Source organism: Trachymyrmex cornetzi, unplaced genomic scaffold (assembly GCF_001594075.2).
Source record: "Trachymyrmex cornetzi isolate Tcor2-1 unplaced genomic scaffold, Tcor1.1 scaffold482, whole genome shotgun sequence".
NCBI classification, from domain to species: domain Eukaryota; kingdom Metazoa; phylum Arthropoda; class Insecta; order Hymenoptera; family Formicidae; genus Trachymyrmex; species Trachymyrmex cornetzi.
The window spans coordinates 572,413-583,026 of NW_017299641.1; the positions used below are offsets into that span (position 1 = coordinate 572,413).

General features: G+C 33.4%; 2 protein-coding genes across 8 annotated transcripts in view; one reads left to right on the forward strand and one right to left on the reverse strand.

Annotated features, from left to right (window-relative positions):
- The window catches only part of LOC108765241 (PI-PLC X domain-containing protein 1), a 10,417-nt gene extending 3,016 nt beyond the window's left edge, over window positions 1-7,401 (forward strand). The window contains exons 1-7 of one of the 5 annotated variants that reach the window (XM_018513849.1): window positions 1-211; window positions 1,940-2,167; window positions 2,595-2,849; window positions 4,146-4,354; window positions 4,916-5,120; window positions 5,751-6,021; window positions 6,976-7,401. The exon at window positions 1-211 is cut by the window's left edge and continues 370 nt beyond it. In XM_018513849.1, coding sequence (XP_018369351.1) covers window positions 1,996-2,167; window positions 2,595-2,849; window positions 4,146-4,354; window positions 4,916-5,120; window positions 5,751-6,021; window positions 6,976-7,216 — 1,353 coding nt within the window. In that variant the 5' untranslated portion in view covers window positions 1-211; window positions 1,940-1,995 and the 3' untranslated portion in view covers window positions 7,217-7,401. Of the gene's footprint in view, window positions 212-1,018; window positions 1,448-1,939; window positions 2,168-2,594; window positions 2,850-4,145; window positions 4,355-4,915; window positions 5,121-5,750; window positions 6,022-6,975 lie in introns of those variants that run through there. The other 4 variants (XM_018513850.1, XM_018513846.1, XM_018513847.1 and 1 more) reach the window with 4 other exon arrangements.
- A 1,941-nt stretch (window positions 7,402-9,342) lies between these two features.
- The window catches only part of lin-52 (DREAM core complex component lin-52), a 1,933-nt gene continuing 661 nt past the window's right edge, over window positions 9,343-10,614 (reverse strand). Inside the window, exons 2-5 of one of the 3 annotated variants that reach the window (XR_001940316.1) lie at window positions 10,443-10,520; window positions 10,274-10,369; window positions 9,664-10,214; window positions 9,343-9,507 (exon numbers count right to left, since the gene is read on the reverse strand). Coding sequence is in view for 2 of the 3 variants with exons in the window: in XM_018514007.1 (XP_018369509.1) it covers window positions 10,081-10,214; window positions 10,274-10,369; window positions 10,443-10,520 (308 nt within the window). In the remaining variant the exon portion in view is untranslated. Of the gene's footprint in view, window positions 10,215-10,273; window positions 10,370-10,442; window positions 10,521-10,614 lie in introns of all 3 variants that reach the window. The other 2 variants (XM_018514008.1, XM_018514007.1) reach the window with 2 other exon arrangements.

Sequence of the window (10,614 nt, forward strand, 5' to 3'; positions counted from 1 at the left end):
CGTCGTCGTTGAAGTTCGCGTGATATTGAATCGCGCTGCATAGTTTCACGCATCGGCGCGGTAACGTTGTGAGTCAGCTTTTTTTTTTGCGCGTCCGTCGTCAATTATTACGAAAACGACTACGTATTACTCCGATGTTAAGAGAACGAGAAGAACGGATGATCGAGAATTCGAAGTCAAGCCGAACCGATCTCTTCGCGATAAATTCATGGTAAGATATCTTCTGGATAATCCCCCTTCTCCTTTCTCTCCCGCCACCCTTCTGTCTTCCACCTCTCGCCGTTCAAAGTCGACTTGGTGTTGGCAGCACGTGGAAATATCATCGCGTTAATTTCCTGAAGGGAAGGGACTCCTTCCACCTCTCCCCCTCGAGATTCAGCGATCTTAATCGAGATCAATCATGTTGCGTAGGCAGATTCTCAGATTAAAAGATGACCAAGGGGGACGTCCTAAATTTCTTTATTTTATTGTTTTGATTTCTTCAACTCGCGCGAAGATTATAATTATTAAAAAATTCGTAATTTTAGTTTATGGGTTAACGAATCTTTACTAGAAGGTTAAATTATTTCTTACATAACATTAAAGAAATTTTGTTCGTACAGTATTAATTCGAAAAAAGAAAACAAAGATAAAACTAAAAAGAAGATACAAAATTAAAGTAAAAATGTCATAAAAATTTATTTTCTTAGAGTAAAACTAAAAAGAAGATACAAAATTAAAGTAAAAATGTCATAAAAGTTTATTTTCTTAGAGTACAACTCAGCTGAGTTTTCGTTGTTTATTAAAAAATTCGTAAACAGAAATTTTAAGAGAATTTCATCATTATTCGTTTAGTTAATTACTTTCATACCAGACAATTGAAATGTGATATGTTAAACAAATTTATGAAACGGGCGAGGCAAAGTTGGAAACTTTTCCTCAAAAGCGACTTATCTGAAATATGTCGACATAAAACAGAAAAAAATAACTTGTATAATGAGTATAACGATTAGATGACGGGATAAAGAGATAAACAGTCAATGATCATAATAAATGCCGATGGTTCTCCTTAGTAACTATGTGTGAACGTGGCGACCGCAATGACGACATCATCGCAAGGATGGCCACTCGTTCAAGTAAACTCGTCAAGTAAGTATGTTTGCGCAAGTCATTTGTGCAAGTTTACTTGAACTTTTGTGTGATAGAAAACTGCTTTCGATAGTTACAACTGCAACAAGTTTACCTGAACGTGTGTGACCGGCCTTATGATTCGTCATTGCGTTCGCCACATTCACGTTCTTGAACTTGCACAACTTGACTTGGTCGCACTTGGTACGACGATCAGTTACGATCTATCAACGGAGAGAGGTACCAGCGCGTTGAATCACGAGAAGACTCGAGGAGCTACGACTCACGCGATCAACTATTTTCCGATTGTTGTTGCATCGCGCCTGACGAGCGAGTATCAGTAAATACGCTCATTTGATCATCTCATCAAACTCTTTTTCTTAACTTATTGTTGCAGGAAAGTCACGTAATTTTATTATTTGGAGCAGCTTTCGTAATTTTGGATTTCTAGATAAATATTTTCTTTCAAAATCACACGATAAGAATTTATATAACAATAAAATTAATTAAACAGATTCCTAAATGAAAGTTGTCCTCAATCACGAAATCAGGTTATCCATTTTCTACGAAAAAAGATAAACGTTGTATTTTTAATTTATACGAGTAAGAATCAACTGTTGATTATCTCACACACACACTTTTACTTTTATTATATAAATAATATGATATATTAATAATGATACATCAAATGCATACGTGATTTCTTGTTTATTACAACTGTTTGTACTTGTAAATACGTCGTGAGTTTTCTGACGGTGATAATTTCTTAAATTCTTTCGTGAGAGTTGTACAATAAACCGAGTTGGAAGATGAAGGCTGACGTCTTTTGCAGTTTGTAGCTAGTTGACTTCGTGGAAAGAATTGAAACGATTGAGGGGACCGAGAAGAATGTCAACGGTTCGAGAAGAGGCAGATAGATATTATTTACTACGACGATCCTCCCGCGCTAACTCGAGCATGAAGATGAAGCTACTTGCAATAGTTTCCGCCCTTTTTCCTTGGTTAACGATTATCGATTGCGTGTCGACTACGAGATTTTGTGGTCCAGAGACGGGAGACGGTAAGTTTTAAAATCAGTGTAACAACAGCGTGATACTTAAATAATACCAACTTTAAGAACAAGAAATGCAACATATAAATCGATCGGATCATCGTGGCGATTTAATAAATATAAATGTCAAGATTGACGAATTCTATAATTAATGTTCGTCAATGTGGATTAACTTTAATCTCAGTTTAATTTATTCTTTATCTTTTTCTAATACTTAGAATTATAAAAAGTAAGTTAAATTGAAATTAAAATTAGCTTACATATTGGTATGAGGAAATGTTTTTATTATGACTTATGCAATCATGTTAATGCACGCGTTTTCGTTTTGCGAAGCAACAATTGCTCCAGTTTTCGACAAGGAGATTATTGAAATTATTGCGACAAACACGTTCATTACCGAGTGTCCTTGCATCGAAACACCTGTTCCTCGTTTCAGATTTCCAACGCGCGCATGTCGGCCTGATTATATCGCCTATAATGTCCATTCGAATGATACGGGAGATCGAGATTTATTGGAATCACGCCAGGTATCGACCGGGCGATACGATCGCTCTTTACACGGGCGAGCCCACGAACGGCCTCGAGCCAATTTATACCCTGATACCAAACGCACCGAGTGGTATAAAGAGGACCGGATTACAGGCTACGTTTGTTCCCACCTCGAATCTCACGTTCGTTCAGCAATGCCTACGTACGTACGTGACATATATGCACACACATCGCAATTACATAATTTCGATATAGACTATTAATCAAGTATGTTATACATAATTATGTACGAGCAATTTTTTTTACATTTTTCCAAACTTGATTTTTTCTAAAACAAACAATACGAAAATTGTCCCTTTAATTATTTTCGATGTTGTCTCATTATTATTTTTATTATACTAAAAAGTAATTGAACAAAAGAAGGATGTATGAACATGTTTTATATATAATTATATATGTTTATGTATGTTTATATATATTTATATATATTCGTGCACATGAAAAAATTTTTTTCTTTTTCTTTATACTTTGTACATTTGGAATCTATTTTTCCGTGTATTCGTAGGCTCCAAAGAATTGTTTTTACGATGTTGATGATCGAACGTTAACTTCTTCAAAATAAAAATTCATAGAGTCTATACTCTTATCCAGATGTGATTATAGATTTTTATCTGTTATAAAAACAGATTTGATTCGTAAATAGATATAAATTGATAAATCAAGATTTATCATAAAATTCATGATACAAAAAAGTATGAATTTAAAGAAACTGAATCTTATGAACTTTGTATTTACAGTATCCTTTTAAAGTTTTTCCTTTGTAGGTTTGTAAATTAAACATCCAAAATTATATTGTTTTCATCAATATTCCAACAAAATTTTTTTTAGAAATATAAATTTTTTTTATTATTAATTAGTCAATCGTCTTAACATTAAAAAATAATTTGTTATTGACTTATATGCCCAATTTCTTCATTGCTAGATAAGTTGCGGATATATCTTATCCAGGAGATATCTCTATTGTAATCTGGGAGATATGGATAAAGTTATCTATAGAGGTGAAAAAATTGGGCATTACTTTTTGAACACTAAGAATAATACCTAACGAATTATATTTTAGAATTAGTAACTACTTACTTTTACAACGTAATTTTTCCTATCCTATATATGCAAATAGTAAATATAAGCATAGGTACAAAAAGATGTTTTTGTAATTATTTTCAGACAATATATTATATACAGCGAGTCTCGAGCGTAGTTTTCAAATTGTAAAAATCCTTTCATATATTTATATTTATTATAATGCACAAAAGATATTGTTTTGTCTATCTAAATTTATCGCAAGAACTAAATTACTTTTTATAATTCGAGAAACTTTTTTATACTTTGAGAAACAGTCCAAAGGCTGTTATATATATATTTGGTCTATTATTTTTCTTGTCATATATTTTGGTGGTTTACATATGTCCGAGCTTAACACAGAATTTCGCTTTAATAGAGTACCATGTTGCTTGGCTGAGAAATGACACGGTAAGAATGACAAATTGTCTGCAAACACAGCCTCACTGGATGTCGGAAAGGAGGGCTATCTTAGGATCACTGCCGATGAGCAGAGTGTTCTTACCCGGTACTCACGATTCTGCGTCTTACGCGATACACGAACGAGCGAACTCCGAGAATATCGTCGAGAAATATGTGATGACGCAGGTAAATTCTGAATTAATAACACAAACTAAACAATTGAATGTTTGCGTGAATAAATCAAATAATCTACAAGTTTATCTCATTGCATCAATATTGATTTCGAATCGAAAGTCGCATGACTACAAGATCTCTATTTCTACATCAGTTTTTCGATTGATTCGAGATTTCCTTTCAATTTAAATAGATTGAATTCAAATAGATTGCAAAATTGATTCGAGACTTCTTTTTTATTCAAATAACGAAACGCTTGTCACGCTCGAATAAAGTTTAATCTACGATAAGCTCTTTGCTTCCTATTTCTTGCTTTTTCCCTCTTTGTAACCGTTTTATTGACAAATACTACTTGTCTCTTCTGAAGTTAACTTTTATCGCGAACAATAAAAAACAAAGAAATAGGATAAGAAGTAAAAAATAAAAAGAAACAGAAAGCAAAGAATATTGTAGATCAAGCTTAATTGGCGAAAATATTCGAGCGGCATTAAAGAGAGCTTACGCATTAAATTCAGATAAGAATTAAATATGGAATAACCGTTGCTGGTAATCGTTAGGATAATTAAACTGCAGGATGTAGACGTGCTCGCGCAATTGATCTACGGAGTTAGATATCTCGACATCAGAGTCGGACACTACCCCAATACTAATTCGGTATGGTGGGCGAATCATGGAGTATTCAGAACTGTTCCTATGCAGATCATCATAAATCAGGTGAAGACCTTCCTCGACAAGACGAACGAGATCGTAATATTCGACGTCCAGGAATTTCCAGTTGGTAATATATTTTAGCGTTAAAACGAACAGCCAACAACTCTTATTCGGGCAAAAATAGTACAGCCACGAATGCAACATTCTTTTCTGTGCTCTTTAAAATACATGTGCTTTTAAAATACATTTGAAATACTGTTACGCCTGAATGCCGTGTTGAATTCATTCGCAATATTCTTACATTAAAAATGCCATTGATTCAAAAGATTATTAATTTAGTGTAAAATTTTATATAATAAATAAACAAAATTAATGGATTTTGGGAATTTTTTTTTTAGTGGATTAAATTATAAGAGCCATTCGAAAATCATATTAGATTTTAAAATGCCTTACTTATTATCTGACCTAATCATCATTATCGGGACTAATCCTATCTACAATCTTATTTGTTTCGTATCGAATTGAAACGAGCACAGCAGATTATGAATATTATAAATGAAACATAGAGACAAAACACAAGGCTAACATTACATCATGATGTAATTTATCACTACTCAATTAATGACAATAACAATAGCAAGATTATGCAAGTCATAGCTAGGACTTATATAAATTATTATATAAATTATATAGAAATTATATCTATAAATAATAATTTTATTATTTATGTGAAAATATATGCTGATGGTGTTGTTAGGCTTCGGAAAAAATCTGGCGGTACATCACGACTTCGTTGCATTCCTCGAGGAACAATTCGCCGGGTACTACTTGCCGAAGAGTTACGGGTGGACCAGCGCGCTAAATACGATCTGGTCATCCGCGAAAAGACTTATTATTGGTTATGATGAGAGACGAGTCGTCAGTCGCTACGAAAGCATATGGCCTTGTGTGACACATCAATGGGGAAACGTTAGGACTATCGAAGACTTGTTTAACCATCTGAATCGCATCGAAACGGAAAGTCTTGGGTATGTGAATCTTATATAAAGCCAAATACTAAGTAGTCCTATCCAAGACTATTCTTTTCATCATATCTACTTTTGTAGGCAATGATTTTCGCAATAAATTATTCGCAGATTTAAGATTCTCATTAGTCATTAACAACATATTAATATTTTTATAAAGATGCTTATTAGCATCAAAAATTGTTAAAATGTTTGTTAATTTAAAAAGTAATATTACTACTCTGATTCTACTCATAACTGCGTTTCAAAACCGAAAAAGATTTTGGCGTAAGGTTTGTAGAATGAGATATGTATATAAAGTCAGAGAAATATTTAAGCAATCCGAAGATCCGACTAAATATAGGATTTCTCTTATTTAATTAAATCTACTTTTGATTTTATAAGTATTTTCGCTACTTGAGAGGTATTATTTTAAGTAAAGTATATGACAGACGGGTATCTTAGTACTATTAATTAATCTAGGATCTATTAGATCTTAATAATAGCTAAACCTATTAAGTTTTTAATAATCTCAATTGTTAACTGGATTTCTTAAAAAAAAAAAGATCTTTAATTCTGCTCTTTATCTCTGTATAGCATGAAGAGATATAACGTAAATTTAGAGGGCATGTATTTGAAATACTTTTATTTAAAACACAGTATTTGCAATACAAGTGTATTTCAACGAAGCACATAAAAGTATTACGTATTTTGTACTTAAAATTGAAAGATTGAAAGTTTTTTGTATTTTATAACAATAAGATTGATTGTCATACTTATTGGTATGTATTTGTGTGAAATACAAAATACAAAACTTTTATATACTTCCATGTAATACAAAATACAAACTTATTTTCATGTGCTCCGTTAAAATATAAAATACAATTGTTTTAGAAATATTGTTTTTTAAATAAAAGTATTTCAAATACATGCCCTGCGCAAATTTTAATTTCGTCGATCTGGCGATTCTCATTTCAGACAACCTAGATCAATACCAAGATCGGCGATGGCAGAACTAACGCCCAACACGTGGGATGTAATTTTAAACCGGCTTGGAAGTATCCGCCAAATGGCGGAAAATGTTAATATCAACGTTACAAATTGGTACAACAGCAAATGGCAAAACACTGCCAATATCGTTGCTGTCGATTTCGTCCGATCGTCCGGTATCATCGAAACCGCGATCGAATGGAACGAAAGACGAAATTCGTATTGTTAAAATCTTTCCTATTCCCTGTTAGCGCGAGAATTGAAAGAAAACGTACAAACTAAAGTTTATTAATTCACATTAATTCGAACAAATCAGTTTTTATACAAATAGTACTTAATAACTTATTATTTTGCTCCTATGATTTTATCTACAGTTACGTGTTGTACGAATATTAATAAAGTTTATATACAAAGTGGGCCATGTAATTAAGCAATATCTAATAAAAAGATGTAAATATCTTTCAAAATATCCATTCTTCGTTTTTCCATTATTTTAAAAGTAGAAATATAAACATTTTTTTAAAATTTAAACCTATTAAATAATAATACTGTTATGATATGTATATGGATTCATCGCAGCGTTTAAACCAAAAAAAGAAAACAATATCTAAGAGAGTTTTAATTAGGTAATTTAAATTTAGTTCACATGAAAATAATTAAATCAACCCTCTATTGCCTTCTCAAGAAATCTAGATAAAGCGTAACATAGTTAATCACATAATACGTTTGCTTTTTCGCGTGATCATCATAGTTCCGCCGGATGTGCGAATAATGCTCTAGTCAAGGTAACCCAGAGAAACGAAATTGTCGTATACAGGTGCGCGATGCAACGAAATCAGTTCATCATCCGGTACAGACGATGTTAGTCACGAATACGAAACTGACGAGATCTAATCCGTCGTGTTTCTTCTATATAGAAAACGATTTATATATAGATACAACTTATATATAGACACAATTTTCAGAAAAAGAATCTGAGAAAGAACGATAATCTCTTTAAAAAGTCGATCGAGCTTCTATATTCCTTTTATGAAAAGGGTCGTTTTATTAGATTTCGCTAGTCGAAGTCAACTGACGTCGAGATTACCAATTATACGAAACTAGCAAACTTATCCTCGTCGTGTTACCATCTCGTTTGCATTTATATCCAGAAAATGTGCTGCCTGTTGCTACTGCTTTTACTGCCGATCGTAACTTCGGAGCTGTGCGACAATCCTTGGTATCAGTACGATACCATATGCCAAAATAATTCTCTTTCTTGTCCTAGTAATCAAAAGTGCGTGTTCATCGAGTACTGCCCGGGGGTTGTATCCCTAATGGATCGAAACGCGCTTTCCTCTCACAGGTAACGTGATTATTGTCTTTTTATATTGAAGGGACGAGTACATATTTACAAACGTCGATTTTTTAAGCGCAGATTACGACAAGCGGTATGCGGGTACGATCGAACACATGTAAAAATTTGCTGCAGCGTTAATAGTTACACCGAACGGCCAGTATATCCAGATAGAAATCTGGATGTATATCCGACGCAACTATCTTCAAATTTTCAGTGTGGAAAAAGTATTGTTCAGAGTAACGTAAACACTTTAGGATCGTATCCATTTGTCGCAAGAATCGGTTTCATAAGCAAGTACTTTGCATGTATACGGAAATACTTGTATTATACAGAAATTGTGTAATATACAGGATGTCCCAGAAACTGTTAATTGTCTCTAAATTGTAACACAGCTGTAAAAAATCATCAATTTTTCATTGATGACATTGAAAGTACTGATAGTTTGTTTCAAATTTATCAATGAAAATGCAAGACAAAGAATTTCTGTGACATCATGTACACAGCAAAAATTATATACAATTTTGTTCGAAGGATGAGAAAGAGAGAAAGTTAACTATATTTCTTTTATTATATAAGACATGCGTTTTCAGACTGTTAGCAAGAATTCGCTTTTAGATACATTAACGGGTGAGATCAAATACTCGTGCAATGGCGTGATTGTTAATGAGCGTACTGTATTGACTACAGCTACATGCGCACTCGCGAAATCGGACAGATACAAATTGTACGTATATAGCAGTCGAAAATAAAATATAACGAATGATCGTTACTCATATTTTCGATCGTAGCATTAAATTGTAGCATGCACTGATTATAATAATCCTTATTTATCTTTAGATGCTCTGTGCTTATTGGTGAATATAATACAGAGTCCAATCCAGATTGCAATAATTTGTTTTGCGGACACAAAACCAGTAGCCACGACATATCGTATGTGGTAAAACATCCGGGCTACAACGCCGCAAGTTATTCCAACAACATCGCCTTACTTCGCTTGAAGAAGGCTATCGAATTTACAGGTATGTACAGTTCTTAAATATACACGTCGAAGATACTGTGATGATCACAGCCTCAATACGGGAGGAAATAGCAATTCGGTCTTCTTCAGCCACAGCTCAACCAATCTGCTTTATACCGGAAGACAGATACGTTAGCCTAGGAAGTACATGCACTGTTGTCGGCTGGGGAAAATTGTTAGGTCAAAAAGGTATTGTATTAATAGAACAAACTATCATAAAGCATAAACTGTAAGCTGTGTTTATGTAACGTTCAAGTGCTGTAACCCTGTGATCCAGCGCAACCATTGACGCAACAGTCATTACAACTAGAACTCGTACCTAAGCAGCAGTGCTCGGACTATATAAGCCAAGCTCTATCTGTTGAATTATGCGCCAAAGGAAACTGTGAACCTTGCTCAAGTTACAGCGGTAGTCCTCTGTTATACAAATATGCGGACATGTATTTCCTGGTATGTTATCAACATAAATATTTACATATACTACAGACGTAGTTCACATATTTATGTTTTCCATTTTTTGTTTTTTAATCAGGTTGGAATCCTATCATTTGGGTCTAGTTGTGACTCAAGCACCATTTTTCCGTCTGCATTTGTAAATGTACAGAAATATACAAAGTGGATTTTAGAAAATTCTTAAAGTTAGAAAAATATAAAAAACGTCTCGAAACGTTTTTTAAGAATGCCGATTGTAGTATTGCATTTTCACGAGTTTTATTTTTTGCAAATCTAAAATGTATTATTTATGTTTAAATATATTCAAATATTTGCCGCGTGTCATTTCCTTAGCCTCTTCTAGACCCAGTTGATAAGCTAAATCGTGCAGTCTTTTCACTTCCGAGATAAGCCCGGTCATTGACAAATTACCCAGTTCTGCAAGAAAATATTTTAGCAATGGGATGAAGAATTATATGTTATGCATATCAACTCACGATGCACATGGCTTATGTCATCCTGCGACATCGCAGCCCAAAAACATGGTTCTGTCTGCGGTGAATTTTGAGCAACAAACTCATGTACACCTGGAACTTCATTGCTCGCTACATATATGATGTATTGTGTATACATAGCTCATAAATGATCCTTAAAAAATTTACTCACTCTGCTCAGGCCATAAATCAGGAGATGCTCTATCCAATTTCTCTAGACTCATGAGACTCTCCTCTATGCAAGACAAGTCTATAAAACAAGAGTCAACTATTTTTATTTTTTTTCAGTTGAAAAATACTTTTATTATAATATTTAAAAAACATTATATCATTATTTATATATA